At 36.3% G+C, this 26326-nt stretch overlaps 1 protein-coding gene across 1 annotated transcript; it reads right to left on the bottom strand.

Annotated features, from left to right (window-relative positions):
- lmna (lamin A) lies at window positions 1-24934 on the bottom strand. The gene is made up of 14 exons (XM_067448491.1): window positions 24788-24934; window positions 22646-22755; window positions 21549-21927; window positions 8169-8325; window positions 6892-7017; window positions 6606-6776; window positions 6232-6357; window positions 5762-5982; window positions 4870-5152; window positions 4664-4771; window positions 4463-4582; window positions 4304-4363; window positions 3680-3895; window positions 1-2017 (listed from the first exon to the last, which is right to left on the bottom strand). The coding sequence occupies exons 3-14, from the start codon at window positions 21893-21895 to the stop codon at window positions 1982-1984; spliced, it is 1971 nt and encodes a 656-aa protein (XP_067304592.1). The 5' UTR covers window positions 21896-21927; window positions 22646-22755; window positions 24788-24934; the 3' UTR covers window positions 1-1981.
- Between the last annotated feature and the right edge of the window lie 1392 nt (window positions 24935-26326).

Raw genomic sequence — 26326 nt, 5'->3', positions numbered from 1 at the left:
ATGGCTTTAGAAGAGGTTTATTTGTTTTACTGGAAAAAAAAATCAAGGCACCATTTATAACAAGGCTCCTCACAAGAAATTCCTCACAAAACAGTAAATATTTTATAAAGACAAAAAATTCAACAAAACATTCTCTGCATTGCCCTGCAGTCTGTTTGAACTTTTTTTTTTTTTTTTTTTTTACAAAACCCTTCATGAAATTAACCATCTAACTAACTAACTAAAAAAAAAAAAAAATCAAGGCTTTTTTTTATTTTATCTTTTTGTTTGATGGTATAAATGTATACTCTACATGTATACTAACAGAAAACTCTAGAATTGGATATCAATAAGTGTTTTTCTTTGCATAAGGCAACAAAGATGCCATTACAAACAACTGAATTCATTATCAGTTAAAACAGAAAAAAAAAGATATGGCTTATTACAATAACGGTAATGGCTTTTTAAGAAATAGAAAACCACATTTTTTAAGTATATATATAGAAAAAATAGATATACTATCCCAAAACTTTCCTTTAGAAACCCAAAGCTTCGCTAAGCAATAAAATAAACAAGTTTAATCTCAGCAATATCTAGTCCCTCTTTTTGGAGAGCTGTGAGTGTGCTCGCTTATGTTTCTAATTTCCTATAATGAAAGCTATTCCAGCTTTCTGAATTTTTGTTTCAGGTAACTTGTTCTCAGACTGCCCTAAACAGACTGGACATCTGTGCAGTGAAGGAAAGGACTGCTCAGATTACCGGAGCCTACAGCTACCCAGGTGAGGAGCTGGATCATCTACTGCAAGAGAGGAGTGACGAGAGCAAATCAACACTCGGTTCCATAGAGGAATACAAATGTTTTAGTGTACATGATAAAACGCAAACATTTCAAGTACCACCGTAAAAATGACATTAAAGCTGGGAATGACGGTGGTCATTTTGCATATTTAAATATTCTGCCTCTAAGGCTGAAACAAAAATACATCTCTTTAAATGCTGCAATGAATCATTTAGTACTCGGTACTTTTTAAACACAACATGATTCTTTAGTAACGTAATATAAACTGATATGTCTTTCTCTGCAAGTAAACTTCAAACGTTTTCCTTCTAAAACAATCAATCAGCTTTTGTTTAAAATGTTGACAATATCTTGGCAAATGCAAACTGCTACGATGATTTTCTTTGGATTAGTTTTACAGTTGCTTCAAGTCTTTCAGAAACATCCCATAACACTTACACAGGACACAACACACTGCAGTCTAGTCCGAGCTTGTAAACGCACTGCCAAAAGACACAAAGTACCCTTTTCAATTGTGCAAGCAATTGTATCAGGTACAAAGCAGTTTTACATCCAGAGCATCTGTATTTCATATCCTGGAGTCTCACTGTAACAAAACTGCACAGAATTTCAGCCTGTCCTTTCCCTTTTGTGTGTGCACATCATTTTGCTGCGAGGTAGCATGAAAATTCCATAAAACCTACAGACAGGGACAATGTAAAAATGATCCCTAATTTCCTGTCTTGCATTAGCTTGTCCTTGAACGTGAGCTAAGGAACCAGCCTGCAGTACAGTTCTAGTCCAGTACATGAGAGTTTTGCCACATGATTGAGAGGGTTTATTGACTGTGCGTGTTGCGTTCTGACAGCATTCCCGTGGAGAGCTCATGGTGTGAGTGTGAAGTGCTCTGTTCGCCTCTCTCCCTGAGTACAGTACGATTATTCTAAATCTGAAGCTGCCGCCAGCCCACCATGCAAATATATTAGAGTAACACAATGGACATAATAATTATAAGCGCAAACTACAGCCTACAAGCTGCCAGCATATGAAGCCTTGTGCCATACAAAAGCAAAAAATCTATCCTGCAGATTATGAAATACAAAACAAGAAAGACTGAAGTACAAAATATATAATGTAATAAGACATGTAATAAAAAAAAAAGGAAAATAGTTGTGGGATAAATTCCTCCTGGTTTGTGTTAAAGGACAGATGGCTACAGCTTGTCTACATAATGGAGCAGTTGTCAAGTTTGGGTCCAGCCTGTGAGAGTGAGAGAGGAGTGAGAGAGAGTGAGAGAGAGAGAGAGAGAGAGAGAGAGAGAGAGAGAGAGAGAGAGAGAGAGAGAGAGAGAGAGAGAGAGAGAGAGAGAGAGAGAGAGAGAGAATTTGTTATGCTTTTGTTTTACATCAATATTAAATGAATTATTAATATATTAATCATCATAAAACAATAAATAATAATAATTTGATGATTGTAAGACTAAAAGCATTAAAGGCACAGTATGCAAGTTTCACCGCTAGGGGTCGCTTATTCAAAAGAAATGGCATAGCTTGATAAAGCTGTGAATTAGCGTGGAATCATGGGAGTCTAACGTTATACCGTTACTCTGTGCGTCTGCTCAGCAGCTGGTATGAGAGACTTGTTGCACTTTGCAGTAATCTAGATCGTTATTAGAATAACATATTAACTCTTTCCCCATCAAAAACACGGAATTTTCCGCTATATGTGAGAAAACGCTTCCTGGTCAAGACCGTAATTTTCCGGGGTTCCGTGTTTTCACAGTCAGACACTAGGGGGCAATATTACGCATCCTTTGAATGAGTACAGAGTCTTCTGGTCAAAATCAAGCGGCAACCTCCCACGATCTCTCTTGAAGCCAATACAGAAGTAATATAAACTGGTTCCAGAAGGGAGCAGAAACTCATTGAGCCCCATGTCAAAATTCCCAACTTCACAGCAGAAAAAAACATGTTTACAGCTTGATACAAATAGTGGTTTTGGTCTATATGGCTAATTTTGACCTTCATGACAACTGTGAGGGGGGTGAATTTTTTTTATAACTCATTAGTTTACGTTATATAAAGCCTTAAAGTTCTGCATAATTAAGGGCGTGGTTACTCTGAGTGACAGGTGGCTAGCCATTTATCCACCGTCTATAGTCATTGCGTCACCTGAGCTCCGCCCATATCCCGCCTTTTTGCCCATTTTCTGTTATCCGGGAGTGACACCCAATGACTCGCTCGCAAGATGGCAACGCCCAGCTCGCCCCTACTTTAAGCTTCAGAACGGCTTATCAGAATCCTATGGGTGACATCACGGACACTACGTCCATATTTATTTTACAGTCTATGATCAAAACACACGTGAGGAAGACGCAGTCAAACAAGCAATCGCATGTAATCATGCATATGTAAAATAATGCGATCATCATTAAACAGCATATGAATCAAAACTATCTAAAGTTACTAAATGAAATGTGGACTCAAGACGAGCTTCAGGACTGTGCAAGTATTAGGGGTGCATCTACTCCACCTGTGTTTGATAATTGTTCTGAATATGATCTGAATTCAGTCTTTCACAAAAACATATTTTTTTTTGTTCAAAATAACGTCCTTGACAGGCGACGTAAGGACACATCTGTAACACTAATTAAAATAGCTGATTTCACCGGATTTAAACATCGCTAATGTAATTACACAGGTCAACAAAACATATAACAGTGTTCTAATGGTTTTTGGATATTTTAATGTGAAATCTTACACATGCCTTAAACAAAAACATTGATGCCCTAAACAAAAAACACAAGATGTATTTTAAAACTTGTTTTTTTTTTGCAAAAAAAAAAATAAATCTTTCCAAATAAAGACAGACAGAAAGAAAATAAATTACTGTTGCAACTATAAAAAACTAAAAAAAACAAACCTGTCTCGGGTTGCCATTGCTCACAATGAAGTGAGAGGGTGACACAAAAGTATCAGGCAGCCCCCCTCCACAGCTGAACGAGCGGGAGGCACTCGACACTCCAGAGCTGGCCGTCACGCAGCCGCTGTTTCTATCCGACGGCTGCCCGCATGAGCCACAGAGCACCGTGCGACTGCGGAGATTGTACTCACTATCCCCGCATGTGCTATGGGCGGCCTGAAGGGGGAGACAGTGTGTGGAGAACAACGGAGGCAAATGAGACTGAGGTACAGGAACTTAATATAGATAAAGTCTGGCAACTCTCGGTTCATTTTAGTGCTGTGATTCACTGCAGGAAGGCAACACCCAAACACAAAACTATACTGGGTAAATAAAGATAATGATGTTCATTATGACAGGAATGGGTATGTAACACAATGTACACCACATATTGTAAGAAAGGTTTACATACATGCACTTTAAAAGTTTGATTTCAGTCAGGCTAAGGCAAAAAGTCATGTTAGAGCTTTAGTCTGACTTTGTGAAGTCCGATAAATAGACTTTAGTTTTCATTTGTACCTGGCAAAACTAAAAAAATGATAATGAGATGACTACATTAACTGAGATGTGCTAGTGACTATGTACCATCTCTTCATCTTCCTCATCTTGGAATAGAGTGCGTGTGACCTTCCTCATGGCCATTTCCTGGAAAAACGAGAAAAAAGAGGGAAGTAAATTAGTCACTTAGTGACCTTGAATCAAATCACATTAAAAAGCTGTTTGTTTTTTTCAACATTATCTCACCTCCCCACTGGAGCTGACGAGGGTGGTCTGGAACAGATCTCCACTGCCCCATGAGTTCTGGGTCTTCCACACCAGGTCAGAAGGAGGGTTGTGGGTTCCTCCAGCTCCTGCAGCCCAAATCTGACAGCAGAGAGACACTGAAGTGAGTCAGGAATTTAAATGCAAGCTAAAGCAGATTATTACGTTGTAAACTACACGTACTGTCACAGTCTGTCCCGCCTTCAGGTTAAATTTTGGTGGGAACTTGTAGATGATGGGAGCGCCGGAACCAATCTGCCTCTTCACCTGCCAGTGACCCAGAGTTTGATCCTGGGTAGAGGAAGAGGATTCATTTAATAAAATGTAAATAATACTTCATTCTTCTTTATTGATCACCAAAGTTCCTGTCACCAAAGGTTCCTACTCACCTGGTCGGACTTGTTACTCAGCCGTACATATTTTCCCTCCATGTCAACTTCGTCCACGGTGACGCGGCCACTAGCAGATGCCTGCTGGGAGACGCGTGTGCGGGTGACAGTTCCACCGACCACGCTGGAGGCGTCGCTGTCATTATCATTCAAACGCCGTTTTTTAGCGCTGCCGGAAGAGGTGCGACTGCTGCTCTGGACCAAACGTGCATGAGAGCCAGAACCAGAGGAGCGGGTCACAGTCACCCCACGGACAGGAGGGGGACTCGGGGAGAGACGCAGCCTAAACAGAGGGAGCAGGATAGTTTGTGGGTTATTATATGAGGCTGTCATTCACCACTAGTGCTATCATGATTAATATAATTATTATTATATTATTATTATAAGATTATCTTCATTTGAGGTCTTTACTCAGCTAATATGAATATATGCAATTACTATATCATTAATGCTTTTAGTCTTAAAATAAACAATATTATTATTATTTATCTATATTATTATTTATTAATATAATGTTTATCTATAAGCTAAGTAAAATACATCATCTAAAATAGATTCAAAATGGTTGTATTAATATTTTCTTACATCAAACTTTATTAAATATTAAAAACTAACAAGACATCTGAAAAAAATCAATCCAGCATCTTTTTATTAATATAAATTTCTTAACGTTAGATTAAAATGGTTTTATTTATCTAAATGTAATATAAAAACATTAAAAATATATCAATCTGAATAAATTATCAAATAAATATGAAAAATAAATACTTAATTTTATGAATTAATAATTTTATTTAAATTTAAAGTGATGACAGCTCTACTATTTACTAGCAACACCAGTATAAAAAAAGGCTTTCTGCGTGTGTGCAGTAAGTAATATCCCATCTCTCACCTCTCCTCCTCACCCTCCAGAAGCTTCCGGTAGGCGCTGATCTCCATGTCGAGTGCGAGCTTAATGTCCAGCAGCTCCTGGTACTCGTCCAACTGTTGCTGCATGCGCTGCCTCATTTCAGCCATCTCTTTCTCCTTCTCCTCCAGACGCCGCCGCATGATGTCCCTCTCTCTGGACAGAGACTCCTCCAGCTCACGGATCTTCGCCTCACGAGCAGCCAGCTAACGCACGGAGCACAACCATGCAATTTAGATAATATACATTTAAAATCTACATATCCTGTATAGTGTGTTTGTAAGAGTATTAGTAGATTGCTTCATTTGATCTGTTAAGTTGTCCTTTTGCAGTGGGACTACATGCTAGCTGGATGAACGTATTCACTCAGATATATGTGTACATTACAATAGGGAAGAAAAGACTATTGCAACTTCCGTTTCATGCCGAATTTATGTATGTATGAGTGTGTGTACCTGTTTCTGCAGTTGACTGAGCTGAGAGGTCATACCCTCCATCCTCAAACGTGTCTGCTGCAGTTCCTCATGGGTGCTTCCCACCAAATGGCTGTTCCTTTCAGCCAACTGACGAGCATTCTCCAGCTACACATATATAATACAGGATGACATTTGACTGACAGATATGCTGGATGCCTTTATACATAAAAACATTTTAACAAATACGTCTGGCTACGGATAAGTCAGCAAATATGTATGCAGGGCGGGCCAGTTCAGTGGTTTAACAAAGTGCCCCAGGGTATATACAGAGAAGTAGATCCTCATACTATAGTCAGTTGTAAATCCACTACATTTGGTGGTTCTCTCTTTGGTGGTATTTTTTTTTAAATTACCTTGGAGGTGTAGGTCTTCTCAATGTCCTCCTTGTAGATGCGAAGCTGCTCTTCGTGTTGTCTACGAAGTTCAGTCAAAGCCTCAGACAGTTTACTCTCAAAATCCTGCTGCCGGCCGCTGTCAATCTCCACCACACGCGACTCATACCTGCGCTTAGACTCACGGAGCTCCTGTAGAAAGACATCAGATTAGAGTACAGAACGTCCTGAATGTCTTTGATTGTTTCAGAACTAGTAAATATGTTAGCTAGCAGTAAGCACTGAATTCTGGATTTAATGGAGAGACCTCAGAGTAGATGTTCTTTTGGAATTCCAGCTCCTCTTTCAGAGTCTGGATTCGATTCTCAGCATCCACACGTCGTAGCATTTCATCCTGTAGTTGTTTCTTAGCATCGTTCAGACTGCCCTCCAACTGCAATACACATATTCACTTTACTAACTTATATTTAAATTCAAAGTAAAAAGCAATTTACTATGTAAAACACTCAATAAAAACCTGTTAGCATGTTTGTCTTGTTGGTTAAATGTTTAGGTTTAGATTTTTATAGGACAACATCTAATGCAGTAGGTCTTTTGACTCAGCACTAGAGATATGAGAAAATATTAAAAATAAGAAAATATATACAAAGACCCTCCTAATCTAAGGTTATACTGTATGTATTTCTATTGTTATAAAAAACAGAATTCATAACAAAAAAACTGTGTCAAATATATAGTGTCAGTTTAATGATGCGCATCTATATTTTTATGAATTTATTATTATATATAAATAAATGTAATTGTTAATATAACTACATTAAGACTTACTGGGGGCCCCCAGAAGTTTGCAGAGGCCCCCTATTTGTTGAGACCTACTAATGGAAAAATGTAAAAAGATACATTTATTTCAGACACAAAACATTTTTGAAAATAATATTTATTTATTAAATTTTCCCTTTTTAAAAAGCACAAATATACAAAAAATATAAAAAGCACGAATTTGTGATGTTTTTTTGTTGCTAAAAACAAAATAATTGAATATAAGAATAATAATTTAAATTTTAATAAAAAAAATAATTGAAAATCAGGTATGAAATATACACTTAAATCAATGTATATTCTCTGTGGAAAAAATCTTAATATATTACAAAATTTTGCTTCTCAAGTAACTTATCTTGTTCTAAAAAAATTGAATTACTGTTTATTTATTTATTTATTTTAAATGGTATTTATTCATGCCCATATATATATAAACACAATTATTTAGTATTTACTGGAAAAATATTGAAAATAATTCATTTAATCATTAGGTTTTTAAATGTGATTTTTTCCTTCTAAATATTTATAACGTAAGTGAAATTATAAAGCAAGAAAGTGCTTTAAAATCATCTTTCAGTGTACGTATTGTATAAATAACCCCTCTGTAGTAACTTGGGCTAAAAATACCCTGCTCAAGCGCCTGATTATGAATTGTCCTTTGTGGCTTAAACTTGTGGTCAACCTTTTGGTCAATAACCCAGATCTGGAATCATAGCACCACACCACCCAATCCCTTAGATAATACAGCTGTGATGTAGTCATCACCTTGGCAAGCTGGGCTTTCAGGTCTCTGACTTCAACCTCCAAAGATCTCTTCTCCCCCAGTGCTGTGGAGAGAGACGCGTCCTTAGAGTTCAGCAGGGCTTCGAGATCCTTCAGCCTTGCCAAAGCCGATTCCAGATCCGCCTCTTTCTTAGTGTTCCTACAGTCATAAAAATACGAAGACAGCATTAAAGCATTTTTTTTTCATGAAGACACAAAGAGGAATACAGTTACCGGTATATTCTGTATTTGATTATTATATGAATGCGTGCATGTTGTGGGTTGAGTAGAAAGTCTCTTATTTCAGAAAATTGGAAGCAACTACACTAGCGTGGCACCATGGCCTGGGTAAAGCGCCTCAGGAGAGGATCGGATCTTGTCGGCTGTCAGAACTGATCTAAGACTTTAAAATATTAATTAGATTTAGAACCATAAACTTGACTGAATATGTTTGCTGGAACCATCAGTTCAGGGCAAATTAATGTCAGACTACAACTTTTGCCTGGGATTTTGTACCAAATGCAAAGAAACTTTTAAATCCGTAAACAATAACCTTAAAAAGCCTCTCTCTGAATCAGAGCAGGAGTTGGGACTCCAACAGTGAATTTAAACCATGTGTGCACGATTGCAGGGTTGTTCATTTCAACGTTTCAGAAAAGGACCACACAAACCTTAATTAAATCAGAATGGCAAACACTTCAATAAATAAAAGATGACTGGTCATTTTATTATAGTATGAACCGAATTAAGGCAAAGTGAGGTTTAGGTTTGCAGTTTTCTCAAAACAAGTATCTAGGTTTAGAGTGCTTCTCTGCGCATTCCCAGATCAGATTTCACAAGGCCTGTAAAATAGCTGCTCCAATTTTAGTCATGTGATTGATGACCAAACAGGGCTTGAAACAATTAAAGCTCTCCCACACTTCAGTCCCTAAAGCACCTTTCCTAACCCCTTCCAAACTCCACTTTTTAAGACGCATTTTGGTCGATCGGCTCACAAGTGGATGACACTACATACAGGTGTAAACGGTCTAAAACATTTTAAGCTTGACCACTTTCGACAACTTCCAGAGTTAATCGAAAGCGAATTTGACCGGACTGATTTTGTAATGTTCATGTCGTCAAATGTGTTTCGAACAGCCATAACAAAAAAACGCCCTATTGTTAAACATTATGGGAAGCGCACTAGCTAGACGGGATTTAAACTTTGTTGGGCGAAGATCTCATTTTGGCTTGAAGATGAAAAACGTGCACAATGTTTCCTCACCAATCCTGATTTCTAACACTCAGTGTTTGGCGTTGTCTTATGGCTATCAGAGCAGAAACGAAAGATAATGGTCTCTTTATTTTTTTCTGTCACCTCTATGCATGTCTATATGTAAATTAAACAAGCTTATTATGCTTATTATTTAAAAAAACAACAACAACATGCATTTACCCAACAATAGACCCTCCCCTTGATCTGACCACACACCAAAACACATCTTATGTAAACAGGGCCTTAGACTCCAAGTCTCCAACTAGACTAAAACTGAAACTACTAAAGCTACTAACTCCTAGAGTTTGTATTCTGTTCTCTTCTAAAGAGCATTCCAGTCGACCTCCTTCCTGAGAGACGTTATTCAAATAACTTCCCATTCACAACAACAGAGGTTTTGTAAGGTCACATTCTCCACTTTACAGCCACATATTTACAATAAACGGTTAATGAGTATGGGAACATGAAAAAACATTAAAATATATGAGAGTTATAAGACATCTCAGCACATCTCTGCCCTGACAAAGATCAAAGTTTTACTACCTGATATTTATTCAATGATGAACAAGATCATTAGGCTACTATCAACAGGTTAAAGAAAATGTGTACATGAGGATGTGAAAGCAACGTACTTGTAAAATAATAGTTGATGAATGAAATTAACTTTTTGGAAAAAACAGTAACTGAAATTCTAGTTACAATACTAATAGTTTATGCAAAAATATGGATGGGAAGGTTTATGGGAGATGTTATGCAGAATATTTTAAGGTCACATTCATTACTATGAGTATGAGTTAAATTACTATTACTTTGAGGAATAGTGTTAATGAAAAAAAAGCTCACAAATCAATCTACTTTAGCTGTTCACTCTACAGAAATAAAAATCTTTGTTCCTCAGCGGGACATGGTGTTTATATGGAAAAAAAATTAGTCTAAATCTGCTCATTAAAACTTTAATGGACACAGTCAGAGGAGAGAATGCACTTCTGGAGCCCAGAGGGGTGACGGTGAATGTCTGTATATAGTAGGTGGTTTATGGTAAAGGTGTGTAAGCAGTTGATGGGCATATTTGGGCTAAGCCAAGGTTATAAAGACACATCCAGAAACCTAAGCTCTTTGGCAATTAAAACTAGCCTGTTCCTGTCAGGACCCTAAATGTGCTGTTTTGTTCACATTCACAAGTTTAAGAGCCTCCTGTGGCGTAGTTTTATTTATTATGTTCTATCTTTGATGTATTTTTTTCTGCCACTGTATTTGTTTTGGTTCCTACCATATCCAGGATCTGTCCGCAGGAAGCCAAACCAACCAGAGGGCTTTATTAGTAGACAATGGAAGAACACGTGTTAACGTCGCCTCTGTGCCGCGTCACACTGTCCTTGTTGACTGGACCAACATGGTCAAAGGTTACACTGCAAACGGTCAAATCTGAATGAATTCAGTTTTGAGTGATAGCAGCTAAAGAAAAACAACTGTAAAATAAAGTCTATTATAGCTAATATGTTGAGAAAAAAACTATAAAACTATGCCATTTGGAAACCGGGAGTCAAATCACTTCAATAAAAGCATCAATTCCAGTAAGTTTTCATTAAAAGTGTGTATTTTGTGTGCCGGGTTGCATGTGTGTGTGCGAGACACAAGGGGAAAGGGTTTGGCTTGGCATCTTGGACACAGTGGAAACATTTCAGGCACAATAAAAGCCAGCTGAGGGAGCGGGAGAGAGAAAGAGAGAGGAGGAGAGGAATGTACCAGCTCCACTATGAATCACAGTTATCTTTGTCCTCTTTTGTGACGAAAAAGAAACCCACAAAAAAGCCCTCTAAATGTTTGCTGTAGTGTTACCATAGCAAAGTGCCGCGGAAATATGGCACATGCGGCCATCTCTGAGAAGACATTGACCACGAACAGGGTATACCCGAAACAAACCAAAAAACACTCTGGAGTCAAATCTATTTAGAAGTCAAACCCAGGGAGACATTTTCCACAGAATGAGAATCAATAAAACTGATAGCACTTCCTCAGTGTATACTTATGAGTCCAAAACCACATGACAGCAGTAGACTTGCACGCACACAACACAACCACTAACAGGACAAAGTAAATGCCCTTTCTAAAAGTAAATCACCTGACTGTAAGTCTATGAGGACATTCTCTGAATTTTGGTCCCTGCAGTGTCTTGTTAACCATATATTTACTTAAAAAACTTCACCCTGACGTGTTTCACAAAAAGCACCATATAATAGACAGCCTTCACCTGCAACAGCTAGAGGCTTGGAGAGGAATATTGACCGTAGGGCGTAGGCGTTAATCAAAGCACTTGTAAAACCATAAAAAGAACATAGTAAAACCACAGCCTGACACAGCACTTCGCCAATATGATAAAGGGCTGGAGCTCTTTATCTCTTTTTTTTAAAATCTCAAACAAAAACATTTACTTAAGTTTAAGCCTGTATCTCTCTGCAAGGATAACATCATGGATTTTGTAAGTGAAACTGTTTAACATCTCAAAATTAAAAGTAATCTGCTTCCTAGCAAAAAGAAACGTATTTATTTCCGCATTTTGAAAAGCAGATAAGCTGAATGATCTACGAGGTTGTTTCCTGTAAGTCTAATTCACAGCCCAAGCTCTGCCTCCTCATCCTCCATTCGGTTCTACAATACACCGATTCACTGCTTTTGACGTAAATGTGACTTCAACTTTCCATTTTATGGGTGAAGTGCACACGTGAGTCAATCTTAAAGCAGAAACGTTTCAGATAGGGGTTCCCCATTTTCCCACTGTACTATTAATAAACGTTTCCTTTTTAATTGTTGAGGCGATTCTGACTCACTCTCGTCGGCTGCAGGTCCACCATGACATCTCCATGGAGACAGAATGAAACACAAAGAAGGGAAAACATATGTTCAAGAGGAAAAAGACGGCTTTCACAGGGTTGAAATATACTCTTAATATAAACAGGCTTAAAATAGACCATTCCAGAACCAGAAGTGGCCCACTGTAATGGTTTGAAATTTGATAATAATGTCAAAAACTCCTAAAGACAGATCTTTACACACAATCTTACACCAGCTTGGAAAGACTCGACAAAGCATAACCTGCTATAGGCATTCATCTTTACTACATTTGTTTGTTTTATCCGAACTTAGGAATGAGCCAAAGTTTTCACTTTAACACTGATATTTGCAAGTAACAGATCTGTTGAAGGACTTTTTTTTTACAGATGGTTGTGCCATTTTAAATTCAAATCATATCTAAAACCTCAAAGGTTGAGCAGGTTGATGCAGATACCCAGAGGCTTGTTAGTCTTAAAGAATAATGATGATTTATCTAGGCCTAGTAACTTCTCTCGTCTTTAAATTTATGTTCATTTAATTAACACTAAAATAAAAAGTTAAATTAATAAGCATGTCGCATTTTTCAGCATTCACAACATTGACACTGCAAACAATTTTCCAATCAGTATTTTGTCTAGATTTTATGTTAAAAAAATAGTATTTTTCAAAGGAGATTAATTTATTTTATTCTAAATCATTTTATTAGACAGGAAAAATGTATCATGTTTTAAGATGATCATATCAATATTAAATTCCTGTTTAATTTGTATATATTTTATATTATTTATATAATATAATATAATATATACATTTTTTAATTTTTTTATGTATTTTATATATATATATATATATAATTTTTTGTATATTTTATCTATCTTTCCCCATTGTATTTTTTTCAGTTTTCAGCATCAATCTTTTTTTTCCAACATAATTAATCATTTTTTGAAGCATATATCTTGAATTCAAGAAACCAATTAAACAAAAACACTGATTGCATCTAGCAGTGAAGGTGTTCAAAGTCAACAGACATGGTAATGTTATGTAGCCTCAGGAAAATTATTATTATGAAAATATGATTCTAGTTGGTAGTTGTGAAGGGTGTGGTCCTACGATCAGGCGAGATCCTGCAACTGAGACTGAAGCTGAGGAACAAGCACAAAGAGAACATTATTCCCGCTCTCAGATTCATTAGCACATGACAAATGCGAAAAGCAATTCCCTCCGAGTGAAATAGCGTTACATGATTAATTTGATCCTTCTGTCTAGTCTGGCACAAACGATAACAGTCTTTAATGTCAATTCAAACAAAAACAGCCTTTTGTAGGGATTCTTCAGGAATTCTGGGAAGGGACAATCATGGAGGCCTGAACTGCAGCACAGCTAGGCCTCTTCTCTCCTTTTTGCAGGGACAAGTGTGTGCGCTCTCTTATATCGGAGTTAGGATCACATATAAATCCCTACTTCTAATATGCAAAATATGCATTTTGTTTCATACTTTGCAAAAGGGAGGATAGGCTGAGGCTCTGCCAGCGTGGCAGCTCTGCGTTTAGGAGCCGCCGATGACTCACTCTCTCCCTTACGCCCGTGGCTCATACACGCCACCAGAACACCAATTACAGAAACCCTCTCTCCTCCCTCTCTTTATACAAGCCCATTCGAACATAATCTGCATCGCAGGGTCTCCAGCCTTACAATCTAAACAGTTCTTCACTGATTTTTCCATGGAATAAACATAAAGAGATTCCACTGTCATCTCCGGTTCTCCAAATATAATGTTTGCAGCTGCCTTTGGTTAAGAACGGGATGGAGATGGGTGTGTGTTTGTGTGTATGTTGTACTATACTCTGCCAGTGTTTCCCATTATTAAGGATTTGGCAAAGGCAAACATCAGCTCGGGCTGTGAGTCACATGGCAGTGCCACGTGACAATTCCTTGTCTTTCACAACCACATCGATATTTTTCGAGTTTTACGCCAAGAATAAGTAGTATTTGACTGCTAAAAACATGAAAAAGAACAAAATTTAAACTGATATGATACTTTTTTAATTAAAGTAAAATTAAGTTCTTTAAGTGTAAAACCTTTTTTAATGTAACAAATCAGTGCATCTTCAACATCACTTAGCCGCATTCATACTGTTAAGAAGAATCAGAAATGTGTATATGGCTTTGATTACAAATGGTCGCTAAAGTAAATTTGTCTTTTAGCAACGGTTTGGTGTCTCGGTGTTGCTTTACATGGAAGCATCGCTGCACAAAAGCTCACTCTGAATTCTCAACAAATCACTTGCAAATGAAAAACACACTTCATCTTTAGTTTAGAATCCGTGGATGGGGATTACATAAGTGACCGAATGAGTCAGTCAGTCCAAAGCCTTTCCAGATCCAACCACAACCAAATCAAGCAGCACTGCATGTGCTTTCGGGATAAAGTGTAGCGTGTGTGCACATTTTACATTTGACATTTTAAGAACAAAAGGATTGTAATGAGGGGATGAAAATGCCAAAAGTGGGTGTATGTCTAGCCAAATATGTATGCGTGTCTAGGCGAGTATGCGGGGGGGGGGGGGGGGGGGGGGGAATTATATCCCCATTATTTTAAAATGATTTCTAATTTATGACTCAAAGATCTTCAAAAACTTACACACACACACACTCACACACACACACACACACACACAGCATGGAGCATCTCTTTAGGTTAAAAATTAAAAAATGTTTTTTTCAGACCATCGTCACAACTAAATCTACTCATGTGAAATCACCAATGTAAAAGCTTCAACTCCAAAAATCAGAAAGTTTTCTTGTTTATCTTCAAATCTGCAGTAACAAGACTGAACATATGTACTACTCAATGCCAAATAGCTGAAATAATTAAAAAAACATCTTGAACCACTCCTCACACAATTGTGTTATTTATTATTGTCATGACATCAAACAAGATAAAGGATATTTTTCAGAATCTGCATATGTAATGTTCTAGATTAAAGAAAAAAAGAACATCAGGACAGAGATCTGGATCCGGACTGAGAATCATTTCTCATAACTGAATGTAATTATAAACAAACACACAGTGGGAGGAAAACAAGCTGTGCTAATAGTCATGACAATAGAAAGCTACATGTTGCGGCTTCACTGAAAGCGAGAAGCAAGTCACAAAACTAGATCGCTTCCAGCATAATCATCAAAGCTGTGTACAATGCAAACATGCTTGCTTCAGGATCCCCAAATAACATTGTATACACTAGGCAAACACTTTTATTCAAAGCAACTTCTGTGCAAAGCAACTTTTGTGCAAAGCAAAAATTTTGTATTTGCCAAGTATGAGTGTTCCCTGGGAATCAACCCCACAACCATGTTCTACCAGCTTTTTCATGTATTGTAGTCCTGACAAAGAAACGTTTAATACCAAAGGATGTCTTGAAAATTCTGCATTATTAAATATTAAACTGCACAATTTTCTTTTTAGAGAGACAACCTTGACAATTACTTTTATTGCGTCTCATTTACAATATAATATTGCTAGACTAGGCCATTTTAATGGACTATCCCAAATCTAAAACATTTGTGGACTCCTGCTAACAGCATTAAACTCTAACTTAAAATGTTCTAATTTTTCTTACAAGTATAACATTCATAAATAGTGAATGTTTAAAGGCTTTGTTACATGCCAGAGGAACTATAGTCCGATAGATGCTGTTTTTTAAACATGAAACAAATGTGATGTTAAATCCTCACTGCATTCCCCCATTTACTGTAACAAAAGACAGTAAGGACAGTTGATCTTCAATTAGGTCAAGGTAGCAGAGAAAACTGTCCTGCGGCGGTGATCACATCACAAAAAAAAGTAAAGAACAAAGAGGGAAAGACTCTCAGAAGACTCTCTCAGAAGGAAAGAGATACTCACTGGGAAAGGAGAGAAGGCTCTCTATTCAGATGCATTTGGTGTACTGAACATACAGCTATTTGATCTGTCATGAGCTGTTCGAAAACAGACTCCAGCTTAAGCTGAGATACTGTAGAGATCTTAGAATGTTAAAACTAGAGAGAAGAACAGCCTAATATAGGAAATGCCTAAAAGCCATTTTATTCCTTTTTAGGCAGGGCATCCCTAAACTAAACAAATAAACACTGTAAAGTATGAGCTATTTCCTCATTCAGATGAAAAATAACACTCAAAAATACTCATATTAGGTGGCATTTTCATGGCAGACAGTTTCAAACTCAAAACGTCATAACCACAGGGGGACTGTCTATTTTAAACATGACGTGTGACTTGTGCAGGAAACTTAGAAGCATATGATAACTGTCCATTGCCATGTGTTTACTCTGATAATGGAAACTATTTGAGAAAATGAGAAATGAGAAAATATTTCACATTAGCAACTGAAAATACTTTACATAAACTTGACAGACCAAAAAGAAGTAACAACACTAAGTGACCTTAAAGAAGGTTGTAATTATATTCATCAACCATGGTATTTGCATGATACATAGTGCATTCAATAATTTAAATGATCATGAGTTATAATTATGCTTTCTAAGGCAGAATGTTCATAGACAGGTAAAACCCCTATAGCACAAATAACCATGTTTGAGAGCTGATTGGATATTTAACCAGACTAATAATAGGTAGACCAGCACCAGGTAGGCCAGTCAATGGAAAACACACAGAGGGGGTGAAGGAGGGGCAGGAAATGACTCACTGAAGATTTTTTTTCATGTTTGAAAGCTGCCAAATGTCTTTTAGTTTGCCCTTCAGCTATAGCTTAAAAGAATGCAGACCACAAAACCAGTGAGTGTTGAACTGATAAAACTGTTAATTAATTATTATATGAATATGAATAAATAAATAAAGGGAATTTACAGAAGGTGTACGAGGGCCTGAGGTCAAAGATAGATGTCTAAAATAACAGTGATTCAATTGTAAATGTGTTTGATTGTTTGGCATTTTAATATCCCAGTGGATGTTTTTTTATTATTATTTTCAAAAATGTTTGCCTTTAAATTCCCTTTAAATGTTAAACGTTAAAATTTTACACTATTTTTAAAATTTAGGACACCATGCAAATAAAATAGTTAAAGCTTTTACACTGCGAAAGTCAAAGTGATAAGGATAGTCACTGCAAAGAGCACATGAACTGAAGAGTTAATGTTTTACAGTGATAAAGACTCTCAAGATCAATGTTCTACTGTTTTTTAAGGACACACTTCCTTTTTCTTCCCCAGAATCTGAAATGATGGAATGACTAAGACTAAGATAATATTATTGTATGAATGGGGACTCAAGACACACCTTAAAATGCATGCAGAGTCAGAAGATGTGCAACTAAAAAGTGGATTAGAGTTAGTATTAAAGTCATTTAGACAAATCCTGAATCATCTCAGAGTTCCTATTCTGGACTGTAACTGAGCACAGGGTCATTGCATTGCCTAAACGAACACTGAGGGGGATTTACAGCATTTGAAATGAAAGGTAAGTGATGACATGCTTCTCTTTTAGTATGAACTGAAAGATGCATTTCATCTGCTCAGTTTCCAGCTGTAGTCTTTCAACATTTCAGTCATTCACTCCTACACTGCAGCTGTCAATGAGTTCAGACAGCAACACACACAGAGAATACAGTCTTCTGTCTGATAATGCCCGGAGAAGCCAAATGCTGCAACCGCAACAACAGCCACAAGCACATGTACTCTCACAGCATGTGTGCAAACACAACTTCTGCTTTTCTGTACCTGCTGCATGACCCGCAATGACTCCCCATTCGAGAACTTGTCTGTCCCTTCATTTTTCTAAACAATGACTGATGTGTGATGGAGCATCCACTGCTAAACATTTTAACATTTAACTTTAAATTATTTTGTTAATTTAAAACTTGTAGCTATTTCAGATGCGTATTTTTTTGAATTGGCAAAGCTTAGCTCATTAACCTATTTATAGAAATATTAGTTATTCATCTTTCTGGTGTTGTTTGGTCATTTTAGATTAGAAAAATAAATCTATTTTAAAATGTTAAAAATCGCTACTTCATCGGAATGGTACAAAACTCTATGATTGCGGCAGTCACTATGTGATCATAAAAAGAAATTGTGGATTTAATTTGAAAAAGTTAAATGGCCGTGAAAAAAATTGCAGCACTTGTGTTGTCCAAATATGGCTGCCATATGAAATAAAAAATGAATTAGCTAATAGTTTTATAGTAAAATGAATGCAAAAACTGACACTTCAAATTGAAAAAAAGCTAAATATGAACCTCGACAAAAAGTAGTCTATGAAAATGTCTAAATATATATCCAAATTAGTTTACCCAAGACTGTAAATTCTGTCATTATTTACTTATCCTTGTCCAGACCTGTGTTCATCTTCTGAACACAAGTTAAGATATTTTTGATGAAATCCGAGAGCTTTCTGACCCCACATTAGTAACTTTATCACTAATTTCAAGTTTCAGAAAGGTAGTGAAGACATCATTAAAATAGTCCATGCAACTTCAGCGGTTCAACCTTAATGGAAGCGATGAGAATACTTTTTGTGCACAAGAGATTTACTCAATGGAATAGCACTGGTTTCCAGGATTAAAGGACTTGCTCAATCAATGAAAGGCGCTTTTAAACTCACATGGATTTGTCATGACATGCATGACCATGGATGAAAGAGGAATCCCCGTTATGGAGAGTTTAAATTCTAAGTTCTAAGAAAACATCTGCTAAACACATACGTGTAATGCAAATCTATTAAACTCACTGGAATATAATAAGGCTACTGTTCCAACATGGCTTTCTCTCTGAGGTGAGGGACTAAAGTGAGAGTAAACAGTGCTTCCCCCACAGTTACTTAAAGCTCATGAGTCACCACACAGTCCAGTCAGAACCTCTCACACACCCTGGCAAGGCCGCATGGTCGCTGTGGAAACCAAACACTGGCAAACAGCTCAGCTCCAATGAGTGTACGCATCCATCTGCATTGACCTATTGATGAATGCTTACAAGAACTCACGAGGGCTACTGGAACCCAGGGACTCTCTGAAATAAGATCATCATCTGCCGACTTCCCCCATGAGTATAACCGCAAACCTGAAATGAATGAGTATGACTCACAACGGCTTTCTCTAAACTTTCAACTTGTTTTGCATCATTTAGTGAAGGCACATCATTGGGCTTGATGTCTATTTGTCTCTGAACCACACCCTTAATTGGTCTGAACACACCTCTTTCCTAAACCCAGGCATTGACTAAGTCTACTACCATAGAGACAGCAAGATAAACAACAGATTATAACAATAACAATCATCATTGTGACTGGATGAAAAATTGCTTCTTAATAAACGATGAAGATCTATTTAACTAACCTTTATCAGTGGTATTGAATAGTTGGAAATGGTTTCTCTTTGGAGGTTGGCTATCTTTACAGTACAGTGATATCGGACAGATCAAGTGCAAAGGACAAATGCAAGGATGCATGATAATTTTATAGCGTCTTTTCTCTTACATAATGCAATTAATTATTACCGAACTATGTTTGAAAATGAAATAAAAAATAAAATCACAACAAATAATAAAAAATAAAAAAACGTTTGACATTGAAGCTGTATACATTACATGTTAAAAACTATCATTCGAAAATATAGAAATTATTTATTATTATATAACAAATTAATTAATTATATGAAATAGAATCTTTTGTAACATTATAAAGATTAATTTTTGATCAATTTTATGCATCCTTGATAAATAAAAGTATTCATTTCCTACCAAAAAAAATAAATAAATATATATATATATATATATATATATATATATATATATATATATATATATATATATATATATATATATATATCTGACCCCAACCTTTTGAACGGTAATGTGTTAAAAAAGCTTTCTATTTCAGATACATTGTTTTTTTTTCGTTTTTTTTTTTTTAAGTGCTTTTTTCAACATCGATAATGTTTCTTGAGCAGCAAATGCACACATTAGAATGATTTCTGAAGGATCATGTGACACTGAAGACTGGAGTAATGATGCTAAATATTCAGCTTCGCCATCACAGGAATAAAATATCTTTTATAATATATATTCAAACAGAAAAAGCATTTTAAATTCTAATAATATTTCACAATATTACTTTTTTGTATTTTTAATCAAATAAATGCAGCCTTGGTGAGCATAAGAGACTTATTTTAAAAACATTTTAAAAATCTCACCAATCGCAAAACACATTTCAAATATGTTATCTATTATCTTAATTCACTGTAAAACTTTAAAGCACACAGGAACGCTAAAAATGTAAAAATAACTTAAGAAGAAACCGTCACACTAAACCTGTCGTTAAGGGCGTGGTAACCAATCCAACAGCCCTTTCCCAACACCCACATTCACACCTCACATACCTGAGATGCAGCACACTTGTACTAAACTTGTGGTTGTTTAACCACCATTCAAAAGTTAGTAAATAAAACATTTCAGAAAATAATACTTTTGTTAAACAAGGATGGATTTTGAAAAATATATCAAAATTTATTCTTTTGATCTTTCTGTTCACTAAAGAATCCTGACAAAATGCAACACGGTTCCACAAAAATATTAAGCAGCACAATGGTTTTCAACATTAATAATGAAGGATTGTTTGATAGTGAAGAAGACTTCCTTCTCAAAATGTATCTTTGCTATAAAATATATTAAAATAGAAAACAACTATTTTAAATAGTAATACTATGTTTTTGCTATATTTTTGATTAAATAAAGTTTCAGTGAGAGTTTTAAAATCATTGTGTACACTACAGCATAATACTGTTGATTTGTTTTCTGTTCCATTATTATAATTGAATTCAGTTTAAATTTAATTTCATTTAAAAATACATCAAACAGCCTTAGTGACAGGAGCAATAAGCAGATGTTCAAGTGGAGAAAATTGCCGTCATGGTTCAGCTAAATTTAGCTGAGGACTAGGCTGAGAGCCCAGGGGTCGACACCATTCTGTTCTTTAGGGTTAAACTTATCTCCTGGATATGTGAAAGCCCTCATATTAGCCAGTGTCTGAAGGTCTTTGGTGTAACAGTTTTATGGACCGTAAGCCACACTGTTAAGAAACTAAACCGGGTGGAATTACTGTAGGCTCCTGGATGGAATGAGTCATGGTAATTGCTACTGCTGTAACTCCAAAACTCAGATTTACTCAATGGAATAGCACTGGCTTCAGGGATTAAAGGACTTGCTCAATCAATGAAGGGCGCTTTTAAACTCACATGGATTTGGTATGACATGCAAGACCATGGATGAACCATAATCGGAACACATACCTGGCCTTCAGCTCCTTGTAGTCCTCGCGCACCTTGCTGAGCTCCAGTTGCAGTCTGGCTCGTTCTTTGGCCACCGAATCCAGAGTCTTCCTGGCATCCGCCAGCTCGGCCTCGTACGCCGCTTTCATGCCGCTCAGCTCCCGACTGATCTCCGTCTCAGACTCGGTGATGCGCATACGCAGACCTGCGTTCTCCACCTCCAGAGAGCGCACCTTATCGATGTAGACCGCCAGACGGTCGTTCAGATTGCACAGGTCATCTTTCTCCTGCAGCCGAGAGATGCGGGTGGGGGACAGGACGTTGGCCAACCCTCCACGGCTGCTTCGTTTCTGACCTGGAGTCTCCATAGCTGATTGAAAGTACTGCTGCTAGCCTGAAACTGTACAGGGAGTAGAATAGAATAGAATAGAATAGAATAGAATAGAATAGAATAGAATAGAATAGAATAGAATAGAATAGAATAGAATAGAATAGAATAGAATAGAATAGAATAGAAAAAGGGGAGACATATTTCAGAGGTGACATGTTCAGAAATCTCTTACAGTCACAGTATGGCACTCTGAAACTGATACTGACATTTATTTATAGTTCAAAATAAAATTCAAATGATTAACTCCATCCCTCTCATATTCCCTCCTTCTCCTCACTTTGTGTCTTACAGTTTCCGCCACGCCCAACCTCTGATCGCATCCAAATAGGCCTATGTTCAGCATAAACTTCCCAGAATTAACATTTACTTCAAATCTCAACCACATCCCCTCCTGAATAGACTAATCTTGTTTAGATCTAAACTCATGTAAACTAAACTACTGCAACTTATCTGGATCACCGGACACACTTTATAGACGACTTGCACAGATATGCATGTCAAAGGCCCATTTACAGGAGCTCTGATAACATATTTGTTTTGGACCGTGTGGAAGTAATTCCAAACATTACAATGTGCTTAGACAGCACATGTGACACTCCCCCTCAACACAACTACAGCAGTAACAGGAATTGTACTGTATAATGCTAAGCTATTGAGAAAAAACACACAACTGAAAAATATAAATGGGGCCATTCACAATCTGATTCAAGTTGCCTGAATCACTAACCTGGTAAAGCTGAGAGAGAGTTTGGGTTGGTGAAGGCTCCTACGGCTGCTGTGTCCCGTTGAAACTCTGCAGAGAGAGTGTCTGTTCTGACTCGTATCCTGGCAGAAACTCTTAGGGACGAGAGGTGGAGGAGGAGAGCAAGGGAGGGGAGGAGGGGAAGGGTGGAGCTAGTGAAGTCTGACTCAGTAAGAGCACACAAGGGAATAGAGCTTGCCTTGTACTGTATTTCACATGTTCAAAGAATCGTCTGAGCTAGTCATTTTATTATATAATCTGTAACTTGTGAGATACGCAGTTTGAACTAAAGTCAATTAAATCCCTTACTTGAAAATGACTAATTCACAGCTAAATAAATTAAAAATATAAATAATAATAAAAATAGCATAGAATTAAAACAATGTTTGATATAGACCCAATAAAAAATAAATTAAACTTAAAATATTTTTTAAATAAGTTTACAAACTAAATCAATATTTCCACATAAATAACGCTAGTGCGAAGAGCTACTCATCCAAACGCATGAGACATGAGCCAAAGAAAAATATCCCTCATTATTCCTTCCTAGAAATCCAGAATATATCCATTTGTTGTTGCACGAAGCTGTCACAGAAAACAGCCCCGTATTAAAAACTCTGCCTGGTATTTATTTCAGAGGGGTGGACATACAAAAAATGAATTATCCAATCAGGTGTCTTGGTAAAAGGAAAGAGAGTGGATGAGACGAATCCTTTTTGGGAATGAAGGCTGTGCTTCGATTCACTTAAAAACTACTAACTAGTCACCTCCCATCAACTCCCTGTGGTGCATATTAGAGTTCAGGATCAAACCTGCAAATCTGCAAGTCTTGTTATTGAACACTAAAATGAAAACTTAAAAATGCATGTTTTTGTTCATTTAAATAAATCTGAAATAACATATAGTAGATGAAAAACTTGATGAAAAAATGAGAAATGTTGCCTTGCAACTACCTGAAATATAAAGCTGAACTTAAAAACTTAAAAGTTTAAGTTGTAGAATTCAAATTTTTAAAAGTTAAACTGAAATACATAAATTCTAGCCAATATATATATATATATATATATATATATATATATATATATATATATATATATATATATATATACACTTTTTATATAAATGTATAAAACAAAATGACAAAATCAGATAACAAAATTAAAATTAAAACAGAAAAATAAAAGCTCATATAAAAAAATGAAAAATGAAAATAAAAGCCATATTTATTTTAATCACTGTGCTCTAGAACATTTCTGGATACAGCACTATATGAGGAGAAAGCTATGGGGGAAAAGCAGACACTCCTGGCATAAGCGTATGGGCGGATCACTGGAAAAGTCCCAGTACCTACAGTCAGACAGCTAGAACACAGGCAGTTGTGTGATTCTGCAGGATGAGACTGTCTGTTCTGCATTTTCTTTTTGCCGTTGCTCGCTTTCCCTGTCATCTTCGTTGCACTGTCACAGACAACCACCAGATTCTAATATAACAATGAGATTCCCCAGAGTAAATGTCTCTCCACCCAGAGAACTGATGAGATCACGTCATGATAAGTAGGCCCGGGATCCTGGGAAATCTTTAGAGTTTGACGCAGTTTGATTTTAAGGGAAACCTGCAGATTTAGTGCATTTTTGTCAAAAAAAAAAACATGACTTGGGAGGCCAAAGGGTGGAGAATTGGGACACATGCAGCAAATTCCAAGACATGACAGGTTCCAACTAGAATGCTTTCACAACAAGGAAACCAGACACACTCCCTTGGGTCAAATGACACTGCTAAAACCTTCCTAAAATTATATAGCATTCATACAATTTTCAGATTACATTATTATATGGTTAGCAGTAACTTAGATGTAAACTTAAATTCATTATATTATATAACACACAAAACATTTTCTACTGCGGTCTAAACGACTAATCCAGGACTAAAGAAGAGAATTCCCTGGAATCAAGTAGGATATATTTAAGTGAAAATTAAAGGTTATTAAAACTGTTGAGTCATGCATTGAGAATGAACATACAAATCTTTCTATTCATAAACACCCCACAAATGCCGTTGCTATGGACTAGTGTAACCAAAAAGAAGAAATGTTTGAGGCAAAGACTCAGCCAGGGAAAAGTGACTCACAGCTGCCGAATCCCAAGATCAGGAAACGTTTGCAGGCGTTCAAGGATCCACCATACCCTCCTACTAGCATGGCAATGCAGATGATCAGTGCAACGCCCTCTAGTGGCCAGTCAATAGAAACGCAGAATTCATACTCTGACAGAAATTTACGATGGGTCACCTAGTACAAAATGCAGAAGTTAAAGGGACAGTTCGCCCAAAATTGAAAATTCTGCCTATTTACTCACCCTCAAGTTGTTTTTAACCTGTATGAATTTCTTTCTGCTGCTGAAAATAAAAGAAGCTATTTTGAAAAATACGAATAACCAAACAGTTGATGGTGAAAAATTGCAATGGTCAATAGGGCCCATCAACTGTTTGGTTATCATCAATATTTGTTAATATATGTTATTTTGTGTGATAATGTTCTTGCACTGTTGTTCTTGCCACTAAATTTGTATTCACTTAATTTTTATTTAAGTTGTAAGAAAAAAATAACATATTAATTTATTTTGGTTTTATTTATATTGTAAATAAAACCCAAAATATTACATTTTATTTAATTTGTTTTTTGCAATACAAAGTTTTGGTTAAAAGCTAAAAAGAAATAAAGCAGTGATTCTCAACCAGGGTACCCGGTGCCAAATCAAACTTCCACGCCTCAAGTTGACTTAAAATGAGTAAAAATAAGACATAACAATTATTAAGCTAAAACAACTAAAAATTAAGATATTTATTATTTTAAATCACCCTCTCAATGTTTTTTATTCTTAAATAACCAGAATTCCAGCATCCTTGGACAACTTGCATATGATATGAGTGCATATGATATAATTTTTACCCTTAAGATTACAGTTTTTCTCAATTGATTTGCTACATTTCTCCAAACTCAGGTAACTGCTCTAAAAACATTTAACACAGTGATCTGTACACTTTGTAATTGTCCTAAACAAGTAGTAAATTCTCCTTCATTTCATACAAATTACAAATCAAAAGCATAATTTTCTCAAAACACTGTGCACAAAATTCCCTAATGTTATCCCAGTTCATACAGCCAACCAAATCTAATATATCAGGAAAAACATTTGCAGCTTTTTCATTGGTCTTCACAAAGATCACTAGCATTTTTGTACCATTTTCAAAAAAAAAACTTGTACCATTTTAATTCACAGAAATTCAATTCGGCCAACTGAAAAATTTAGATGTGATCAGTCACTTGAAAATTTTCAAATGGAGACCTGAATTTTTTTTTACAGTGTATACAACTAAACTTGTCATTAAAGAACTTTGAAGAACACAATTAAAGAACATGAAAAGTGTGTATTTTCATTTATGTATTTGTGTATCTACAGCTTATTTTTTATTAAATAAACAGAGAACACACTTGCAGTTCAAATTTTAGTATTTATTTTTGATAAATGCATTAATAGAATAAACTGCAGTGCTTCATTATGCAGTGAATACTGAACTGTTTTGCCAACATTAGAGTGTGTTGAGTTTGCTGTGTTAATAGTTTTGAGAGCAACTACATTCATTTGGAGAAATGTGTCAAATCAATTG

Source organism: Pseudorasbora parva, chromosome 7 (assembly GCF_024679245.1).
Source record: "Pseudorasbora parva isolate DD20220531a chromosome 7, ASM2467924v1, whole genome shotgun sequence".
NCBI classification, from domain to species: Eukaryota; Metazoa; Chordata; class Actinopteri; order Cypriniformes; family Gobionidae; genus Pseudorasbora; species Pseudorasbora parva.
Note: the sequence above shows the minus strand (reverse complement) of the source record. Positions and strands in the feature narration are given on the sequence as shown.